Here is a 23,936-nt window from a genome sequence, read left to right as displayed (position 1 = left end):
CTATTAATCTGAAATCAGTTCAGTAAAGTTACAAGTTATGAAATCAACATGCAAAAACCATTTTTCTTTGTTAACGAACTGGCTAAAGAGAAATCTGAAACAGAAACTCCACTAACAACAGCCACTAAGGAATCAAATATTTAGGAATAAATTTAAACTACAGAGTAAAAGATCTCTACAATGAAAAGAGTTGAGGACAGAACTTATGACGGAAACAATTTCTCCTTCATGAAGTGAACTGATTAATATCATTAAAATGCCCAGATTACCTAAAGCAGCCAAAAAATTTAGTTCTATTCCTATCAAAATACCAATGAAAATATTTTAAGATCTATAGACTTTTTTATTGAAAAGGCAGATACACAGATAGAAGGGAAGAAAGATCTTCCATTTTCTGGTTCACTCCCCAAAGTGACAATGACCAGCACTCAGCCGATCCGATGCCAGGAGCCAAGAATTACTTCCAGGTCTCTCATGTAGATGTAGGGTCCCAAAGCTTTGGTCCTCCTCTACTACTTCCCAAGGTGAAAGGTAGGAAGCTAGATGGGAAGTGGAGCAACCTGGACACACACTGGCACAAATATGAGATCCAAGCACATGCAAGGCAAGGATTTAGCCACTAGGCTATTGCCCTGGCCCAAACAATGAATTCTTACAGTGGGGGAAAAATGCTAAAATTCATATGGAATCACACACACACAAAAAAAACCAGAACAGTAACTTTAAAAGAGACCATCATATCCAAATGTGAAAATCCAAAGCCTATGGAATTGTATCATGAAATAAACAATTGAATTAATTTTTAAAAGCTATAGTTACTAAGGCAGCAGGATATTGGCATAAAAACCAACATCTGATACAGTAGAATAGAATAGAGAATTCAGAAATACATATACATATTGCCAACTTTTTTTTTAACAAAAGTATCTAGTCTATACTTTGGAGAAAATACAAGTTCTTCAACAAAAAGATGTTGACAAGCTGGAATGCATATGTTTAGAAGCATTAAGTTAGACCCTCTCTATATACACAAAGTCAGGATGGATGAAATGTGTTGGTCATGGCCTGAGACGACGTAGCTGTTGGAAGAGAATGTAGAGGTAACACTTCAAAGCATCAGCAGAGGTGATGATGGCTAAGAGCCACAAAGCACAGGTAGCAAAAGGAAATCTGGACCAATGAGAAGTATGTCAAGCCCAGAAGCTTTCACACAGTAAAGACGATCAACAGAGTGCAGAGACAGGTAACACAACGAAAAAAAAAAAAAAGATACAAGTGATTTTATCTAATGAAGGATTCAATCCAGAATACATCACTAACTCAAAAACTCAACAATAACAAAAGCCAAGCCCATTAAAAACAGGCAAAGATCTTCTATAGATAGCTCTCAAAGGAGGAAATGCAAAAGGCAACAATAAAGAAAAATGTTCAAAATCGTTAGCCATCATGGAAACGTTAAAACCAAAATAAGAAGTGGACTCACTGATGAGTTAACTGAGTGACTATTATTCAAAATATAGAGCATAATAAATGCTGCTTGTGATGCAAAAAAAAATCGTTTTTGGTGGGAATGTCAATTACTGTGGAAATCAGGACCTTCCATACAATCCAGTAATCCCACTACTGTATACATGCAAAGACATGATCTCGTGGTGCCCAAGAGCTCCCTGCAACAACACGATTATAGCGGTTTGGTTCACACACAACTACTTTATCAGATGAAGGAACTGTGTGTGTGTGCATGCTATTCAGCAGGCCGAGGAACCGAGCTGCATGCCTCAAAACAGCAGCAATTGGAACAGCGTGTGTTGAACAAGAAACCAAGATCAGAAATTTTACCCCGACATATATGTTCAATCAATTTTCAGCAGATACATGCACAGTTTAATGTCCTTATAAAACATACTTGTTGAACAGGACACTGACATTATTAAAAGATAACCTGAATCATTACTTTATTCCATATTCAAAAATTACCTTTACATGGATCATGGACTTAAATGTGAAAGCCAAAGCTACACAATTTCTAGAAGAATATATTTTCAAAAATTTTATTGACTTGAGTGAGGAATTTTTCAGTTAAAGTTGTTAAACTGCTATTGATAAGTAAAAATGAAAATATGTTATTATACATATTTGTATATACACCTGATTTCATTTGATATCTACATATAAAACATAATAGTATGTATTTAATAAGGGATATGTTTCTTGGAATAAAGAATTGTTGCAACTCAATAAATCAATTGGTCCAGTTTTAATGGGTTAAGATTTGAAGATATGCTTAGTCAAATAAATAGAAATGGCAAGTAAGTATGGAGAAATATATACAAGATGATTGGTGATTAAAAGTTCAAATGAGAAATGCAGTGAGGGAATGTTACACGCCCACTGGAATGTCTAAAATTAAGATGACTGGCAAGGCTGAGTGTTAGAAAGGAATACAGCAACCAGCACGGTCATACACTGCTGTTAGGAATATAAATTGGTACATCCAATTTAGAAAACAGTTTGGCAATTTCTTATCAAGTTAAACAGCAGCTGGTGTTGTGGCTCAGCAAGTAAAGCCACCATCTGTGACGGCTGCCTACCATTAGGAGTGCTGGTTCAACCCCCAGCTGCTGTTCTTTCAATCCAAACCCCTGGTAATGTATTTTAGAAGCAGGAAAATGATCTGAGTGCTTGGAACTCTCCCACCCACACAGGAGACCTGGAGGGAGTTCCCTCGGTCTATCCCAGCCATGTGAGGAGTGGAGGAGGGCTTAGTACACCTTTCCTTCACTTCTCTCCCTCTCTGTGGCTTCGTCTTCCTCTCCCCATCTCTCTAAATCTACCCTTCAATCCCTTCCAAATATTCTTTAAAAAAAAAAAAGCTAAACATACTCTAAGCATATAACTCATTCTTCTCCCAAGTATTTACTCAAAAAAAAAAATCAAATTTCTAGATTTCACAAAGATTGGTGTTTCAATATTAGAAATGTCATTTGTACTGCTAAGAATCAAAAACAGCCCAAACGTCCATGAAGTGAATGAACACATGGGTTTCATGCACACAGAGACATTAGCATCTATATACAAAACGGACAGATGGAACTGCACAGCCGAATTTCAAAAGCTGAATGCTGAGAGAGGATGCAAAATTGTGCAAAATCCCCTGGCAGAAAGCATAGGAGGAGCTCCTGGGAAACAGAATTTTGGGCAGAAGACTGTATACAAAGAGATATGAGAAACATCTGGAATGACAAAAGCATCGTGAATTATGACTATGATGGCGATTATGCCATGGGTATACTTAAATCATATACACATCAAATTATACACTTAAAATTGATGGATGTGGGGCAGGCTCTCGGCATAGCACTTGAGTCACCACCTGGCACACTCACATCCCTCATCAAAATAGCTGGCTCAGACTCCAGCTCCTCAAATTCCAATCCAGCCTCTTTCAATATGCATCCTGAGAGGCACCGAAGGGTGGCTGAAACACGTGGATCTGACACCAGTGGCAGGAGCTCAGACTGAGTTCCAGATGCCTGGCTTGAGCATCAACCCCTGACTTTTGTTCAGTCATTTCAAGAGCCAACAGATAGCAGACAGTTTTTGTCCCTCTGTATCTGCACCCATGTCTGCCTTATAAATACAATGAAAATAAACATTTAACAAAAAGGGTGTTTGGGGGCTGGCACTATAGTGTAGCAGGTAAAGCCACTGCATGCAATGGTGCCATCCCAGCTGGGAACTAGTTTGAGTCCTATTGGTCCTTTACAGACCCAGCTCCATATTAATGTGCCTGGGAAAGCAGTGGAGGATGATCCAACTAATTGGACTCCCACATTCATGTAGGAGAGTTGGAGGACGCTCCTGGCTCCTGGCTTCAGACTGGCCCAGCTCCAGCAGTTACAGCCATTTAAGAAATGAACCAGTCAATGTAAGATCTCTTTTCCTCTGTCACCCTGTCAGTCTGCCTTTCAAAATAGATAAGCAATATATACATACACTCTCTGCGTTAGATTTAACAGCACAAAATTCCAACTTATTTTTGATGTAACTGTTGCATTAAGTTTCTGCCATTATCACACACTAGGCAAAAAGACATTATACTTGTTGCAGCTGCACACATCATCCATATTTATATTCTGCATAGATGTAAGCATATATTTGTTTTACACTGAACTTAATTTGGAGTTCTGTTTTAAAAAGCCATTATTCTTTTTTTAATTTTTATTTCTCATGGATACAGTTACGTAAGTTCTGGGCTTTCCCTTTGCGCCCTCCCATGGCCCCTCCCACCCCCATTGCTTCCTCCTGTATTACAATAGTATGTCCTTCAGCAGACACACGTCTAGGAAAATTACAAGCACCTTTCTGGCTTGGACTATCCTCCTTGAAGCTCTTCACAGAAACATTAAAGCAGGCAGAAGAAAGCATAACTGCCCATCATTATTAGTCTAGACCAAAATGCTGGAGGCCTGAGCAGGCCAGAACAGTAATCTCAGTCAATGACCACAAAGGATAAATACTTTCACGAAAACCAGGGGGTCTGGCCTCAACCGAGGACATCTCAGCACTTCATCACCACGGCTCCTTCCAAGACTCTGCATTCAGCCATAAGATGCTTTCTCCCAGGAACACTACGGCCAAACCGACCCCTTCCTCCCCGGGAAAGAGGGCAGAACTCAATGACATGCAGGACAGAGAGCATTTGCTTCCTCACAAAGCCTCCAGCAGACATCAAAACCACTATGAAAATTAAAAATTGGACTAGCCATTATCTGATGTATTTTGCTATGCACCACTTCCCAAAGGCACTAGTTAGAATCTGGAAAATGTCTGCCAGACAAAATAGTTCTTCAGTGTTCAGTAATATCATGCTCTCAGTGTGAGACTTCAAAAAAAATTACTTTTTAAATCAGTACTTCTCCCCTACAGTAGAGTGTAGTGCAGGCTCACGTGGAAGGCAGGCCTGAACCCTGACTGTGAGAATGGCTCCCAGGGTTCCCACGGGTTTCTACCAAGAGTCTATTGGATGATATGTCATCTTAATGCTTCAAGAGAACTGTACTTGAGAATTTCATGCCATAGCATTAAAAAAAACAAAACAAAACATGAATCTCTTTTCTGTTTTCAGATTTTTGCATCGGTTCTTCTAAGGGTCTTATCCTTTTCAAAATTCAGATTTCAGTTCAAATACCTCCACCCTACTAACACCTTCCTCTCCTCCCTGATAAGCACTGCCCCCGCCTCCTCCACTCTATGTGTTTAGCATGCTAGCTTGATGAAATAATGAATACTTAGAAATTTTAATTGACTACCTTCAAAGCGATCTCCTACTTCATTTCCTTTAATACTTGGAACATTATATATAGAACTCAAAATTCAGAGTCTAATTCCAATCATTTTAGTACTTACGACTCAAATGCATTACTTAGCCCATCTCTGTTGTCAAATACAGCAATAATTGTGATATGCGCTTGTCATACCACACAGGAATCTTAAATCTGATAAAAGGTGCCCAGCACAGTAGCTTAGCAGCTAAAGTTCTTGCCTTAAAAGCACCGGGATCCCATTCGGACACCAGTTCTAATGCCGGCAGCCCTACTTCCCATCCAGCTCCTGACTTGTGGCCTAGGAAAACAGTTGAGGATGGTCCAAAGCTTTGGGACCTATATCCTTGTGGGAGACCCAGATGATTGGCTCAGCACCTGCCAATGCAAATGGCTACTTAGGGAATGAATCAGCAGACAGAAGATCTTCCTCTATGCCTCTCCTCTCTGTGTGTATCTGACTTACCAATAAAAATAAATAAATCTTTAAAAAACAAATACCATACATGTATGAATGACAGGGCTTAAAAAACTAATGGAAAAGCAATTAAAGGTACATTTGGTATAAAACAAGTTTTTATCCATGCCAGTTATGAAGGAATCGAAAAAATTAGATTCCATACAATTAAAAACCAAGATTCCAAGTTTTTGTACAAAAGCATCATTTTAATACAATCTCTTCATGAGTAGCTGAAGTATCCTTACAAACATACACAAAGGAAGGTATTTCATGTAATTCCCAAAACTTTAATCAGAAAATAAGTTTATTTGGGGTAAAAAAAAAATTTTTGTTGAACTCTACATGTGCATTTATGCATGCCTGCATTTGTACTTCAAATGTAAATCAATTAGGATTCACGGAATTATCATTACTATATGATGAAATAAAACAATCAGAAATGAAAAGACTACATATAGAATAGATTTTAAATTTGCCATCCAACTAAATGTACTGAGGGGCTAACTACAAAAAACTAGGAACTTTCTTACAAATGGCTTATCGCCTTTACACATAAATCCTAAATCACGATTATTTTCCATTTCAAATAAGAATAGAATATTTACCATTCAAAATTAAAAATAACGGAGATAGAAAGTATTAACAATAGGTCGTTTAAAGCAGTGTTTCCCTTAACTCATGCTATTTGCCCCTCCTCGTCTGTGTTTCAAGTGGTCTGAGTCCAGGCGGGAATTCACCAATCGCACGCATTTGTAACGTCATTATCTTTGCCAGGAAGCCTTGAATTGCAGTGACTCTGCGATCACATTCCCTTATCCACAAAAGGAAGAATGTAAAACCTCAGAACTGTCACTGGATAATGAGACAGCACTCAACAGTTTATTCTTAATTCAGATCAAACGATAGAAATGGGTAGGCCAATCAGGCATCATCCTCTTGAGTAACTGAGATACACAGGGTTAAGGCTTGACGTAAGGCAGAATCCACACATGTAGCCAACTATGCCAGCACACAGGGAAAGCTCGCATCGGTCAATTACACATGATTCCTGTGAGTCTATCCAGGGTGAAGTATTTAAAACTTTGTGTGCAGTGATAACATTTTTAGATACATTAATAGACAACCATGCTGCCCACACTGTGGTCCTCTGGAAGTGTGATTAACAGTACTTTGTAAATTTTTTCATTCTTGTTCAATTCTTTATTCTGAAAGCAGAATAGTAGGGATTGATGTTTTAGCACAGTGTGTGCGTCTACCACCTGAAACACTGGTATCCCCCTGGGAGTTGGTTCAGTCTCAGCTGCTTCGCTTCTGCTCCAGCTCTTTGTTAGTGCCTGGTGAAGCAGTGGAGGGTAACCCAAGGACTTGGATCCTGTTCAGCTGGAAGAAGCGCCTGGCTCCTGGCCTCAGCCTCAGCCTATCCTGGGCCATTGCAGACATTTGGGGAATCAACCAGCAGATAAAATATGTCTATAATTTCCTATGTTTAAACAATAACAACAAAAGAAACAGTAATGATACAGGTAGTGAATTGGCCTTAGAACATTTTTTGAATATGTTGGCCCAAAGTTAATCTAAAATCAAATGTCATTTGATATCATTGCTAAAATATTTGAAGCCATTCAAAATTCTAGTCTTACTCAGTGTCTGTGAAGTGAGAAAATTTATTCTTGACACTGGCAAAAAAATTATCTTTGCACAAATTGCTTTATACTTTTCTATTCATTTCCTCTATTTCTATACAGCCTTAGCGCATCTTCTGTTACTAATAAATTATGCCTACCAAGAAAACTATACATATAAAAGAAAAAAAAAACAGGCTTACTTTGACTCACCATTCTGATCCAAGGCGAAGGAGCCACGTGTGGCTGTGGACTGCGGCAGGTGGCACATGACCACAGACAGGGAGCACCTGCGTGTTTACTCTTCCTCCTCTCTCTGAGCCACCAGGCTGTCACATGGGCTCTAGCCGGATGAACTCGTGGAGTATTCCCCACATCCCCTTTCCAAGCAGCCATGGTAGAATTAAGCTTCCACTCTCATTTTTTCATAGTTAAGCTTCCAGGATGTCACTTAAACCACAGCAAATATAAAAAGAGGTATTTCTGTGCCTATGTATGCACAGGTGCACAAACTTCATTGTACATCTGAAATCTTTTAGCATTAGAAATTTGCTTTCTCGTTATAAGCCTAGCAGGACTTGAAGCTACTCAGCTGAAACCAGCCTTAAGCTGGTTAAATGTGTCATTTCATTTTAATAAACACTGTGTATGTGGAAGCTGTGAGGAAGATATATGGACTAGTTACTCGTTGCCTCAATACCAATGGAGCACAGTGCTGTCATGTTCAAAAGCCAGAAGACGGTTTCAAATAATGCTAAAATGAAAAAACATCCCAATGTGAAGCTCTTTGTTTATTCATGTATTTGCATACCACCATCTAAACTAGTATCATTTCCACTTTGCAAATGCAACCCACCGTAAGAGTTCAGATAGTATAAAGTAAATGAAGCACACAACTTGTAAAGGTAGAAAAAATATTATGTAAATATCACAGTAAAAATCTCATTACTTCTAACAATATCAGATAGCCCCTGCTGAAGCAGATAGACTGTGTTTACAAAGAGAAGGAAAGAATTCTTATCCAGATATTCTAGATAATTACAGTCTTGGACAAGCGGAATAGCAATTCTCTCCCACACCTAGGCAGTGCAGCACAAGTGTCTGTTCTCTTCCAGCTTTGATTAAAGTTTATCTGGTAAAAAAGGAAAAATATATTCAACTAACTCTTATTTTAATACCGCCTGGGAAAAAATCCAAAATATCAGGCTGAAGCTTTTTGTGTATCGGCTGCAGCATCACCTGATTGCAATGCAATAGACAAGGCAGACAACCTTCCTAAATAGGTGTGGAAGTGAGCACATGGCACAAGCAAGAGCAGCAGTTACTTGTCTGTCCAGCACCAGGGAATGAGCCACTCTAGCTTTTGTAACAACTCCACCACGTTGTTACTTACAGCTAAGTTGGGAAACATAAATGTGATTTTCTTCTTGGCAAAATTAAAGTACTACATGCTAAGAGAGAGAAAACAAAATAAACAATTGGAAAATCTTACACTGATATATCAAACATTTTAGAAATAGCCTAGAGACTATTCAGCTGGATGTGTCATTTCTGTCTCGAGTGCCTGGGACAAAGACTGAAATGGTCAGGCACTCAGGGGGTATGTCTTCATGATGACGACAACGGAACAGCCATGAGAATGCCATTCCCCAAGAGTTGCATTTAACGTCTATGGGCATTAATCAAGTACCCAAAAACTGGGACACACATTAGTCCTATGCAATAATATTTTCACTAGGTAATTTTTCAACTCAACTTTGTAAATTTTTGCTTCTTCCAGAATTGTTGGAAAAACACTGTATTTATTATCCTTCAGTCCAATCACAAAAACAACCACAATAATAGCAAGCAAAGAGCCCAGAGCTGTATTCCAGCTCTGCAGAATATCTTACTTTACTTCTAATGACATCTGAACATTTCCATATGATCCAAATCTCTAAAGAAAATATCTGAAGCTCTTTTCTAGAGCTATTATTTTTCAGATTCATGAAAACAGCCTCCAACTTTAATTTCAGCCCCTATAAATACCAAGAAAAAAAACCTTTAAAGCAGAGAAACAAAATGTCCAACACGTTGTTCTAGAGCAGCTGAACATCCACATGCTGATACATGGAAACCAACCTGATACAAAGGTTAACTCAATATGCACCATGAACCCAAACAGAGCTGCAAGGCTGATACACTCTTGAAGATGAGAGGAAATTGCAATAAACTTGGGAATGACAACGATGTTTAGCTGCAACACCAGATACACAATCAATGAAAAAAAATAATTGATAAACTAGGTTGGATTAAAAGCGAAAGCATCTTTGTTAAAGAAACTTAAGAGAGCAGAAGACAGGCCAAGACAGGGAGAACACACCTACAAATGACACAGACAGAACAATTTTTCCAAATGTACAATCACTAACGCTTAAAACCCCGCAGGAAAAAAAGCAGTCTAGATTACAAATGGCAAAAAGCTGAATAAACATTTTACAAAAAGATGTGCAAATGGAAAAATTCACGCAAAAAGATACTTATCAGAAGACATCATGGCATTGAACATTGAAATAATTTTAGAATGTTTAAGACCCAAAACATTCACAAAACCAAGTGCGCTTGCGCTTCAGAAACAAAAAAACTTGTATCCATTGCTCGTACAGATACAAAAAAACAAGCAATTTTGGAAACTTGTTTGAATTCCACATAAAGCACAATGTAATGTTGCTGTATGCTTGTGCAGTCAAGCTTGGCGCTCTTCACCCAAAGCAGATGGGAACCTGCACCAAGGCAAATCCCTACACATGGGTACTGACAGTAGCTTTATTCATGATGGCTACAACTTAGAAGCAAAACACACAGTCCTTCAGTGAAATGATGAATAGATGCAGTACATCTAGATAGTGAAAAATCACTCCATGGGGAAACAAATTAACTGTCCAGTCATGAGAAGTCATGGAGGAAACTCCAACGCATGATGCTACGTGGAAGAAATGAATTGGAAGTCAGAGCATTAAGCCAACTGTGATGATATTCCAGCAGTCACAAAACCACAGGAACAGTAAAAAGATCAATGCTTATTGGTGGTGGGCAAAAAGAGGCCTGAATACACAGAGGTTAAACAATAGTCAAGACGGTTGCAGCTCTTCCTTATGATTCTAGACTGTGGTTACACACTTGCCAAAATTCCCAGAATGCACATCGAGAGGGAATGCTAAGGTAGATGGATGCTTCTGTACTGTTACATTCACTTTAGCCATGAAACAAAACCTTGTGTAAAACAATTATTATTTCTACTGATACATGAGCAAGATGGGAAGATTCCTCAGGATAGTATTTCTTTTACCGTAGTCAAAATTATAGATATTGTACTTAAAATTTAATTTTTCCCAAATTGATATCTCAATATATATTGAATATTATTTCATAAAATAATTCTTCAGGCTTTAAAAATTTAACACTGGCTATTTCATAAAGTTAATTTAAATACTTGAATTTAATGATGAAGGAGAGAGATAGTGGTAAAACAAAATGTACCTTTTTATCAAAAATTACCATGAAATAAAACAGTAAAACTTAGGCAAATTTGCTGATGTGAAAGACCAAAGCAGGTCATCATGGTGTTAAGACAATGACACACTGCACAAAGGTGCAATGGCAGGAGAGAACTCAGAATGACCCTGAGCTTCTTCCTCAGATATGGACTTTGCAGTTCTAGACATGGTTTAGGGATTTTCCAGTTTTCAAGTCATGCTTAAGTAGACTTATTTCCCATTTCCACATTTGTGTTTTACTCCGTTCATGTGTGCTGGGGTGGGGGTTGAAGAGAACAGCCAGTAAGCACGATTCCTCATTTTGTTAAATTTTATTTGAAGAGTAGAACAATAAGGGTATGTAAAATATCATAAAAGCCTGAAGTTTATAAGGCTAGAGAAGAAAAAGGAAGTTAAGAATGCTTCAAGGAGTCAAAAGGAATAACCTTTTTGAATTCCTTTATTCATGGGTCACAAGTTGTTTATTGGAGATTTATTCTGTATGAAAAGGCCGAGTTACAGAGAAAGGGCTCTCCCAATGGCCACAGAGCTCAGACCTAAGTCAGGAGCAATTTTTATGTCACCCATCTGGGTGCAGAAGCCCAAGCACCTTGGCCATCCTCCACTGCTTTCCAGGCGCGTTAGCAGGGAGCTGGAATGGAAGTGAAACAGCCAGGACTCCAACAGACCCACTGGATGCCAGCGCTGCATGTAGCAGCTTAACACACAAGGCCACAATGCTGGCACCAGGCCAGGTCAGATTTCTCCATGTTACTTATTCAGAATTGCCTACATATAAATAGGAAACCAGCAAAGAAAAGCAGGATGTGATGGAATCGAGAGTTTTCTTAAACAGGATTGAATAAATTGGGAATTACCAAATAATTTGAGAGATTTCTATTATATCCTTTTGACCTGTCAGATATGTATTCTCATTTCTAGTCAAATCGTTAAGAAAAAATAAAAGAGGGTTCAGGTCTACACTCTGGGATAGCAGGTCAAACCACATGGTGCAGTGCTAGAAGCCGTTGAGAACTCTGTTCGATCATGGCTGCTCCTGTTCTGATTCAGTGCCCTCCTAATGCCACTGCAACAGCAGCAATAAATGCCAAATGACACTTTCCGGCATCTATACATAGGTAGTATAAATACACATGTCTTAACTTGTTCATTTAGTATTGCTACAAAGGTGTTGATATGGCCCAAAAGAAAAGTTACATTATAATTGTGGCTTTGTAACTCATCCAAAAAATGAAAGACCTTGAATCCCCAAAGTGTAACAATTAGGCACCGGAATTACAAAGAATTTTCTCATTCAGAGACTTCCCTTTTAAACTAATTTTGTGATTAAAACTTAATGTAATTATAAGAGTTAATAAGCTGAAAGGGAAAAATAATCAAACTTTCATTATATTTTTAGAGCAGTCTTTTGGAAGCAAAATATCACCAGAAAATAATTACTCCTAATAACATAGGAGCTACTCTGTCACACACTTTCCTTCATTTTAAAAAGAAAGGGATGTGGTTTTGAAGGGAACAGAAAAAATCATGTTGTCTTCCTCCAATTGATAACCCTTCATCTCAAACCAATCCTTCATTTGTTTCCATAAATTCACTATTACTACATATGCCATTCATTTTTAAAATCTGAAATGCTCCAAAATGTGAAACATCAGAACTCTGACATAATGTCACAAGAGGATGTCACACTTGACCTCAGGTGACGGGTCAAGATGCAGTGCACTAAAATGACCATAAAATCGCTTTCAGAATCCATCTGTAAGGTGTGCATGAAACAACAAAAAAATGACACACACGTGAGGTCATGGACGTGCCAATTTCCCTTGTCCAATCATTGTGCATGTCTGTATGAACTAAATTACAAACACTAGAAATCTTCACAATCCTGTGTCAGTTACAATTCAAAAAAATTTTAAAATAAAACTATGTTTATAATTTTATATTTTATCTTTTTAATGTTTAGCTCATTGTACTTCTATAAACAGAAATTTTGCAATGGCATACTTTCAGTTCACTTCGCAATCACAGGTTTAACAACGCTTTAAATTCAACAACTAGCAAATAGGAAGAACAAAAACAAAAGAAACAAAAATCTCTCTTCCTCAAGGGCATAGGCACGGACAATAGATAATAAGTCTCAAAACGTCATTTTTTGCATCCTGTGTATTGTTTAAGATATATCTAGGGAAACATACAGTATTTGTGTTATAGGGAACAGCTAAGAATAAGTGGTTTGACTAAGAATAGCGGTTTGCAGCTGTGTTTACATTCTTGTATTCAAGTTTCACAGTTTGATTTTTAAATCAAAGCATATGTTTTAATTGTAATTTATAAATTTTAGACTCACCCGTTTAATCAGACTAACTTTCTTATTTTTTTTCCCCACTTGTTATTGCTCCTTTTACATTTAATCCTAAAAGCAACCATTGCAGTCAATATGAAACAGCAAGTGAGGCCGATTCCTGCAATGCCAGCATTGCATGAGTGCCAGTCCTAGCTGCTCCATTTCCAACCCTTCTCCCTGCTAATAAGCCTGGGAACATGACAGAAGATAGTTTTCCCAGATACCTGGACCCCTGCCATGTACATGGAGTTTCGGGCTCCTGGCTTCAACCTGTTGTAGCCATTTAAGGAGTGAACCAGTAGGTAAAAGCTCTCTGTACATCCTACCCCCATAACTCTGCCTTTCAATTAAATAAATCTTTAAAAGAAAACCTGAATAAATCCCAAATAAGTAATATCATCTTACATAGAGAAACCATCTCACTTGATTTTATCATAAATTGATAATCAATATTTCCTTTCCCAATGAGTTTGAAGGCCACATTAATTACTTCATAAACTAACATGAATACAAACATATATACATGTGTAAACATTCATTATTTATCATTGTATGTTTGTGGCTATTCTATCTGACTGGATTTAAAATGTAGCCATTCTGGTGCTGGCCACAGAGAAGGTTTTAAATAACATTACAGCCTGTGTTGTATCGTTGTTATTTGGCACAGAAGTTAAGATGATAATTTGGACATCCACATCCCATACTGGAAGAACTCATTTCTTGTTCTAACTATGCTTTTCATTTTAGTTTCCTACCATTGTGCACTCAAGAAGGCATTGGGTCACAGATCAGGTACTAGGACCCATATAACTCAATTGGGGTACTGGGATTGTGTCCTTGGCCCAGCCCCAGATGCTGGGGATATTTGTGAAGTGAATCAAGAGATAGAAGATCCACTAGTTCACTCCCAACGTGGCGCAAAACAGCCGGGGTTGGGCCAGGCTGAAGCTAGGCACCTGTAACTTGGTCCAGGTCTCCAACACGGTAGCCAAAGTTCAATACTTGAGCTTTCTTTCCCAGGCACATTAGGGATTTGAACCAGCACTCCTGAATGGGTTCCCACATTGCAGGAGGAAACAAGCTGCTGCACTCATCAGTCCAGAAAAACAATGAGATTCAGAGACTTAAGGCTTGGTCCCTCTCTTCGGTTTCCACCTCCACGCTCACTCTGTTTGAACTCCCACAGAGGGGCCTAAATGTTCCCTTCATCCACAAAGATCAACTCATGACAGACACTGCTGAATCCCCTGCTCCTGGCCTCTGATGCTTTGCAAAAGATCTGACATCCAATCTAAGTTAGGCGAATGATCATCAAGCTTCCAAGAAGCTATCATACATACATAAAACAAACAATGGCAAAGTTCTTTGAATGAACAGTGGTCTTCAGCTACTCTGCAGACCGTGAAATAGGGAAAATCTACATGAAGAGTGTTGCAAAATGTTTACAAACAAACAAACTTAAGTTTCTGTTAAGTTTTTATTTCTTAGGAGTTCTTAAATTCTTTCGTTATCTGCCATGGGTTTTCTTGGAATGATTTCATAAATTCTTCGTTTCAGGTTACTTAAGTCTATGTGGGGTTCTGTTACCTGCAATCAAATGGCACTTAATGCTACTGTGCTCGGTCTATCCTTGGCATGAGCCCAACAACACAGCAAGAAAGAGTGGAGAGAATACCTCAGGAATCCTTTTGAATACTTATTCTTTAAGACAAAGAATGTTCTCACAGCAACAGGAAAATCTTTGATTCTATACAAGATGTACAGTATTAATATTTTATTGCCTTGGAGTAAGGAATTGACATAGCTACTTAGGTTCCTAAAACATCTGAGCTTCTTTAGTTTATGGTTTTCTTTTGATAAATCTTAGAATTTAAAAAATTTATAGGAACAGCATTTTCCTCAAACAGTAACAATAAAAGTCTAAAAGGAAAGTCTTTGTTCCCTCTGGCTTCCCAAGTTGAGAGAGAGGCAGATAAATCTTGCAAGGAAATCATGGATAATTTTAGACATGTTCCAATGTGTGTTCACAATACAGGTGCAGAAGATGACACAAGGAAATTTTTAATGACTGAAAAATCAGGCTAGGTAAAATCATCCAAACCACCATACACGCCATGATGTTTTTATGTCATAAGCTACTTTGAAGTTCAATAATTTGACCAAATATTTTACCTTTATTTAGTTACCTTAATTAATGAGTCTGGGTTAAAGTAGTCATAGCTTGTCATTCTAAATTCTAATATGTTCTTTGCTTGGTCAGTTAATCAATACACTGAAAGCTTGATCTTTTAAAGCAGGCATCTTTACACCATTACTTATCCAAGAGATCATTCACCTGGACTATAGGAATAAATTTTAAATATAGTTCTGTTTAACCTGTGCAGCATCCAGTTGCCTTGCCTACCTCAATTCACTCCATTATAAACTACAAAAGTCTTCCTTCTGATTGAGACATAGGGTTAAGGCTTTCAAACCAACAGAAGCCATGAAAATCAGCATTAAATTAATATAAGAAACTGTTGAATTGATCTGGACAATAAGATGCTGGACTCTATGCATGGTACATATGCTTGCAATGAAAGAAACAAGACTGGATTTGAACTGTAATACTGCAATAAGGTGGAGTAATCCACCATGGAGGGAGGGCACGGGGAGGGGCTGGGGGAACCTCAGAGCCTATGAAACAATGTCATAAAATGAAATGCAATAAAATAAAAAATTAATATAAAACAGTTTGACAGGTCTATTACGTTTGGAGAAACCTACTATCCAATACTTAAATAGGCATTACCGAGCAGTTTCAACCAATACTGCAATGCTTTTAATTACTTGAAAGTAAATTTTATATCTCACTTAACCCAAGAATATCCAGAGGCTATACTAAACAAAATTCACAGAAATCTGATGAAGCTCTTTGATAACTGGTAATAGCCATGGTAAAAATCCTTCTGGTATACAATGTTTTATTGTCATTTAGAGTTAGAAATTCAGGTTCAAACTGACTACATGTAGGCTGTCTTGAGATGATCAAAATTGTTCCTGGGGAATAATTAGCTCGACCAGTGACCTCCATCCAATTCCAGACTTTGGGAACTCCACTGTCTTATATATTCCATGAAAAGAGTGTAAGAATACTGATCACCACCAACATCACCCACTGTATTGATATCCAAATAACTATGTAAGATATCTATTTGCCAGGTTATGGACAAAGAACACAAACCTAAGCATCCACTTATCAACTAATGAAAGCCCAGCGAGGAGAAAGGAGAGGTGGGTTGCCAGTAGGAACCCTTCAGCTACCAGGTTCCTGAAATGGACCCCCAGGATCAGTAAGAGGATCTCAAGGAAACACATTGACCATGTGTATGGCTCTTTATCTGAGCAGATCTTCAAACTGACAAAATTTCTGGAAGTGATGATGGGGTTCTAAAAGCCTGTATTTATACTTCAGAGCATGGCGCATCCCAGATCAGAATTGCAAAGAGCCATAAATCTAGATTCAGGAAGATCACCTTCCTTTCCCGTGAGCACCTTCAGTGGGACCCGACATTATCTATCTCATATTTGATTGCCACAACAGAGGCAAAATAGCAAAAAAAGTTTCTGCTTTTGCTACAAAATTTTTGTTAAACAACATTGTTCATTTACCTGTGTAAATCTCGTCATAGGAGATTTTTCTTTTAGAAACAATTTTCAAGCAGTCACTGTGTCCTGAAAACAGCCAGGCTTGCTTCTAGCCTACTATGAACATGATGTGTCCACAGGATCTTCCTTTGTGCTTGGACTGTTAGAGACCTCAATGCAATCCTTGCTTCTGCCTACCAGCATACCAGAAGTGTGCCAGAAGTCAACAGCGCCCTTCAAACAACCCGACATGTTTTTTTTTTAACCACAAAGTATTAATACTGAGTGAACATTGATAGATCATGACAAATTTCCTTTAAAAAAATCAATATCCAAAACTATTGAAAATCAGTAGTATATACATAAATGCTAACCTGCTTATATTCAAGCCTCTTACTCTGTATTGTCAGTTGTTGGATCTTAGCCAAATCTCAAGTCTATCAAAATAAACCTCCAAAGAGCTCAAAGAGGGTCTTTAAAGTTTTTACGCTCCAATTCATCAATTCCCCGTGATCCTCATCCAGGGCCCCCTTCCTCCAGCAGCAGATAGAGTCCTGCCATGTTCCAATAGGTCCCTACTACTTTTGTAAATGAAGAACAAACCCGAAGAATGGCCTGTAAGTCCTCACCTGCGCCATGTGTCCCTCCTACTGTCCCACCTAATCTCAGACACACATCTCCTCTAGATGCCATTGCCCCCAATTCTGTGGAGCAGGAAAATTTGCCTCATCATCAACTCCAAGCTTCCAGCGCACCTTGCTGCCCAACACTCACTGCAGATGATACAAGTGCAGGTCTGTGTTCCCTATGAAACTTCACATCCCATAGCTATTGTGCCAACAGAGTATCTTAAACACCTAGCACAATGCACAAGACAGCCTATACGCAAAATAACTACCTCTTGACTAAATCAATGAAAACTACTGTTTGCTCCCCTTTCCATGGTGGATTTTTAAACAGCAACTTATTCTAGGAATCATCACTAAAGACAAGCAACAGCCAACAGAGGATGAGCAAAGAGAATTTTAAAAACCATAAAAATGGAGAAGAACTCAGATCACTGGAGTCTCGAGGCAGCTTGTCTAATTGTCAGACACGAAGACATTCCTTGATGATTTTTAATAGTATCATTATAGTATAATAATTGAAATCATCCTGGAATGGCTAGATTTTGATCCATGTTTAAGCCAAAAGAGAAATTTGTAATTCACCTTCAAAATGTTTTCAACCAGTGCTTCTTTCAAAGACAGCCCTGTCCCCTGGAGATGAGCTTTAGTTATTGAGAAAATTGGCTCATCCACTTTCTCTTCTCCTCACACCGTAAGAACATTTAGTGAATGAAGTGTTTCCCAGCCTCACGTTATAGTAAGTAACCTTACTTTTTGCCCAACCTTCCTCTTTTCCCCAAAGTGACAATTATATAAAAATTATGTGAAAATCTTCTCAAATGTTTAAACAAAGGATTAATGTTTCTCAATTCTTCAAAAAGAAGTCAAGAAAAGGCTATTCAATGTTGAATGCAAACTAAATTCTGCCTTATGCTGCCTGAACAAAGAGAAGGAACAAGTTTCCACTTGAATTCAAAATGGAAGATGACCTTGTACATTTCTGAGCAAGCTGGCAGCTGGGGTCACTCGAGTGTATTGTGATGGGCAGGCCAGCACGGTGCGTGGCTCAGGGGTATCTCCATTGTGTGGATCACAGGCAAACCAGAAAGCCTTGGACAGCTCAGAGCATTCTATCATTTCATTTGAAAATAATGGTCAAAGTCATGGGCAGCAACCATTACAGCTTTTCTGAAAGAAAAGCAGCATTCAATAATTCCATCACTTTAGAGAAGTTCAGCTATCCTCAAGCTGAGACAATGACCCCAGTGTGTTCTGAATCAGTGGTTGTGTCACTTACAGAAGCAATAGCTCTGATTTTATCATAGGAAAAATCACAGCCACTCTGAACTGTAGGCAATATCTTGTTTCCAATCAGCTAAATCATTGAGAAAAATGCAAATAAAGAAAAGACAACACAGAAACCTAACACTTTCAGAATATACAGCAACTTATCATCTGTTTTCTTCAGTCAGCTTTCTGTTTAAAAAGATTAAAATCAGTTTCAAGCAAAATGTCTACAATCTGTAGCGACAGCATGCACAAAACCTTTCCAAAGAAATCTACACTGCTTTTAATGGTTTCAAATGAGCCTTCCAACTTATGTCTGAAATGGTGATATTTAAGTAGCCTATTTTGATTGATAGCGGTTTATTTTTAATGTTTGCTTCTTTCAGGAACAGACTAATGGTAGCACAAAAAACAGCCTGAAATTTAAAAGCAAGTGGAAAAACTCACACGTCTGATTAAAAGGGGGAACTGCTTCTAATCCTGCATTTTCCAGTCTGCTTGGTGTCTCCCATAAATAGGAAGAAAAACACACCCTGTCACGCCTAAAGAATTTAGAAACAAAAAAAATTTGTTAACTTACCATTAAAATTTACAGCTCGAATATAACCAAGGAGCTCTTTCCCATCAATGGTGCTCATCCGTGGGCACAAGCCAATGTATCCAGGGCAGAGGTCTTTGTGCATATTGTGCAGAGCATACGCCATGGAATACACAGCATCAATGACAAACTGCACCTTTCCTTCCTGTTCATACGAGGAATCTCGAGCGATTCGCTCCAGGCCTGCAAAATAGAAGGAAACCATCCATTGGTGCTTTAGGTTTCCATAAGACAAGGATTGAGGGCTGCAATGCCCGACACTGGAAACACTCTGAATGTGACACAATTCTTTGATTTTCCTTCTGACTACTTTAGACGAGACGTACAGAGTCAGACTTTTACACTGAGGATTGAAGCGTTTGTTTGGAAAGGAACACAAACTTTCATTAGCAAGAAAAAGACAAAAAATAACAAAGAGAGGTATCTATTTCTACCATATTGAGTCCTGTCATGCTGCCATTTTTTGGAATTTCATCACATTTTGGTAGTGACTTCATCTTAGAGATGCAGCATGTCATTATGTCCACCTGCCTCCCCTCTGGAAGCAGCATTTAAATAATGCTTCAAAATAAAGTCTTGCCGTGCCCCCAGACCTGCTCTCGTGCTGCATGACCTCGAACTTGGAGGCTTGTTGAGCTATTATATGACAACATTTCCTTAAGTGGCTCTAGTTATCTTGCAAGGACTCATTCTGTTCATGTTATTTTAAACTCCATTTTATATTTTACTTTTTATTAAAATGAGGTAGATTGCTTAGAAAGCTTTCTTTCAAAATAACTGCAACTTGGCTGAGGCATATTTCAGATTGAGAATTAACATTGGAAATTACTTTTAAGCCAGTGTTTATCATTTATACAAGAATAGAGTAGCTTAAAAGGAAGATAAATTAGAGATTAGCTATGATCCAACAGTCTCGTTTTGAAATGAGCAAACAGACTCATGAAGATTATAGTTATGTGGGGAGAATACAGACGATTTAGAAAGAATTCCCAAGTCTCACACTGAAAACGCAGTATTTTCTCAGTCCCCAGAAAACGTGGTAGGAAGCAAAAGGTTACCCATTCCTGAAAAAACAATCGTCAAAAGGCTTCAGGGATTAATCACAGAATTCTTCAAACAGCTTTCATCTCCACATTTCTTCCAAACCCTACACAACTGGTAACATCTGGAGAACCAAATGTGAGTACTTTAAACTTTATCATGAGAAATTCAACAAATCTTTGCTTATTTAAAGACTGCATTATTATTTACTTCAAAGGCAGAGTGACAAATGAAGTGGGTGAGAGAGAGTAACAGAGAGAGGAGCAGGAAGAGAGAGAGAAGGTGGAACTAGGAGTGGAAGTGTGGTTAGGGGAAGCAGACAGGGAGGGCGGGGACGGAGAGAAATCTTCTATTTGCTTTTCACTCCTCAAATGATCCCAGCTGCCAGGGCTGAGCTGGGCTCAGGCCAGTAGCGCCGAACTCCATCTGGGCCTGCCAGGGTTGAGCTGGGCTGAGGCCAGGAACCCAGAACTCCATCTGGGCCTGCCAGGGCCTTTGTGTTTCAGTCATCCTCCTCTGGTTTCCCAGGTGGATTATCAGAGCTGGATGGCTAGCAGATCAACTGGGATTGGAACCAATAACATGGGATGCCAGCAGATGGCTTAACCTGCTATGCCACAACACCAACCCCAAATCTTTTCTTTATGAACATCAAAGCCCATGCTTGACACATTTGATCAGTTGAACTGAAACAATCTCATATTTGGGTATGTTTCAATTGGTAACTTTCTTCTTGACAAAGGTAATGGTCATTGCAATAGTTCTGATCCATTCAATTACTACACATTTTTCCTGGTCTCAATCACAAGGGACACTGTTTTTTCACCCGCTGCTGGATGGCATGCCAGCTTCTCACGTCTGTCATTATGCTGACTTCTCAGTGGATTCAAGCACATACAAATGAAACAGACTCAAAACCAAAACATTTCTTTCCTGGAGAAACGCAGACTAGACTTTTTCTTGTCATTATTGCCTAAATACGATAAAACTGCATTGCTTTTATACGCTGTTATATACTGTAACAATCTAGAGACCAAGGATGTACAAAGGTTGGATACAAACAACGAGCCATACTGTGTAATAGACTTGATCACCTGCAGGTGTCTGTGGGACTCCAGGAACCAACTTCCAGGCATAGTGAGGGACTACAGGAATCTGTGATTTGTATAACCACAAGGAAATCTTTTCAAATACTTCCCCCTCTCCCACCAGATGAAGAGTCTACAGACGAGAACTCCCAATATCTATCAATCAAAGCTTTAGAAACACAGGAAGGCCTGAAGCTGATGTCAAGAACAGAAGGAGAAGCCCTGAAAGCTCTGTAAACAAGAAAACGTAAGGAATTAAATGTTTTCCTCTGGGAAATGTGGAAACAGAAAATAAAAGAGTAAGGAAAAGCAGCGAAGGAAGGGAGAGCAGGCTGGAGCAGACAGGAGGGGGTGAGTGTGGGCCTCAGCAACAGCAGAGGATTTTACATCACAACGTCTAACACTCCAGACCAGCCTGCCTAACTGCTGCTCTGCAGAGCGCGTTGCTGAACCAATGAACACACACACACCCCTGTTTATCTGATTGTTTCCTCTAGGGAGCTTAGAGAAAAAGGAAGGTTTCCATATTTCCATTCCTACAGAGGGAAGGGTGGATAGGAAGTATACAAATGGAAAAATATGTCTAACCTAACCACTTCACAGACAACAATTACTGAGAATGCTAAAGAATTTGGAAATTCCCCACAATCCATGCAGTACTTGTTACGGCAGGAATCCACGACTGTTTTGTCTTTCTAAACTTACCCATAAATGTTCTAGGTTTTCTATACTATAATTTAAATGACACCGCAAGTTCCCGATCTATAAAAGATATTCTTCAGCATTTAATAACTGAAATATAGTTATGCACATTTGCCTTGTCGATTAAATATAGACACCTCAACTTAATATACATATCTCACTTGACTTTACTTTTAATCAATTGAACTCATATATAATAAATGTATATTCTTGAGTACCATATCATCTCATTAAATGAAAATACTTAAAACTGATTGCTCAATGGTTTGTTTCCTTGAATAACTGTAAACTACAATTCAAGCAAAGATAAAATACATTAAGCTTTGAACTTTCCATTCTTTTAAATGTAAAAATTCAGAGGTGTGTCTAGTGACACTGTCACATGTGAGTCGGTCCACATCACGATTTTTTGCACGAATCCATGTAAGCAAATGGTGAGAAGCTAGAATATTGGTTCTAAATTTAACAGCAAATCTTTTGATTTCTTTACAGCTGTTTGAACAATGCATTGTCCTGCTCCCTAACACCACAGGAGCCTTTTCAGCAGCTCGAGTTGGCTCCTCTCATTCTGCCTCGGATTCTCTCATTTATCCCAAAGAGGAACTCGGGAAGCCGACAGTGACTCATCCACTTGAGGGTAACATTTCATCACACTATAGTTTCCCACACTTTGTGGCACTAACGGATTGCTATACAGTACTCAACATTGCCGAGGGCTGTACATCGACCACCATTTAACACACCACTGATTATAAAGTTGTGATGTGTTTTAGAGTATGGTTTAAAACTAACAACATATAATGGAAGTAGCTGCATGCTGGACTATGAAGCGAGCCCCATGAATTTTATAGCAAGATTGTTTTATGTTTTCGTTAATGAACTCTAAGACTTCTGACTCTACCTTATGTTTCCAAATACTCTAACAAAGTCTTAACCGGCCCCCAGTGTGCCGCACGTTCTTTGGGCTGTTTACACGGCACAATGGAACATCCTAGTTTTCAGTCCTAATTGGCAAAAAGGTAAACAAGTTCCCCTTTGAAAAGCAGGCTGGTCATTTCAGTGTGGATACCTAAGAAGAGCCTGGCAGAGATCTTATTTTTTTTAAGATCCATTTTTTAATTGGAATGTCAGATATACAGAGAGAAGAGATAGAGGAAGATCTCCTCAAGTGGCCGCAATGGCCGGTGAGCTCCTGGGTTGAAGCCAGGAGTCAGGAGCTTCTTCTGGGTCTCCCACACAGGTTCAGGGTCCCAAAACTTTGATCAGTCCTCGGACTACTTTCCCAGGCCATCAAAAGGGAGTCAGATGGGAAGCGGGGTGGGTAGGACTAGAACTGGAGCCCAAATGGGATCCCAGCACATGCAAGATGAGGACTTTAGCCACTAGGCTACTGCGCTGGGCCCATGCCAGGGACTTTAAACGCTCTGATTCTTTCTGAAGGTTTCAGAGCTTTCCTTGCGATGCATTTCCCATTGCTCAGGATGGAGATGAGTTTTCTGAGTGGAAATGTCAGAGGGTTTTCATTTTCTTAAAATTGGATATGTAAAGTGTCCTATATGAATATAGTGATGATCCAAGAGACAGCTGGTCAACGCAGGGCAAAAACAAAAGGCAAGCCCTATCACTTTCTGTATTCATAGGAAACCGACAGTTGGATATGTTCTTCGTGCCGTAGCCTCAGCAGGAGGTAGAAATTATC

The 23,936-nt window shown here is 38.9% G+C and overlaps 1 protein-coding gene across 3 annotated transcripts in view; it reads right to left on the bottom strand.

Annotated features, from left to right (window-relative positions):
* Positions 1-23,936, bottom strand: part of GRM8 (glutamate metabotropic receptor 8) — a 565,201-nt gene that overhangs the window by 158,854 nt on the left and 382,411 nt on the right. For all 3 annotated transcript variants that reach the window (XM_041001985.1, XM_041001987.1, XM_041001986.1), the window contains one exon: positions 19,389-19,589. In XM_041001985.1, the coding sequence (XP_040857919.1) occupies positions 19,389-19,589 (201 nt within the window). The remainder of the gene's footprint in view (positions 1-19,388; positions 19,590-23,936) is intronic.

Source organism: Ochotona curzoniae, unplaced genomic scaffold, assembly GCF_017591425.1.
Source record: "Ochotona curzoniae isolate NIBS_2020 unplaced genomic scaffold, NIBS_Ocur_1.0 scaffold_2476, whole genome shotgun sequence".
In the NCBI taxonomy this organism is placed as follows: domain Eukaryota; kingdom Metazoa; phylum Chordata; class Mammalia; order Lagomorpha; family Ochotonidae; genus Ochotona; species Ochotona curzoniae.
Note: the sequence above shows the minus strand (reverse complement) of the source record. Positions and strands in the feature narration are given on the sequence as shown.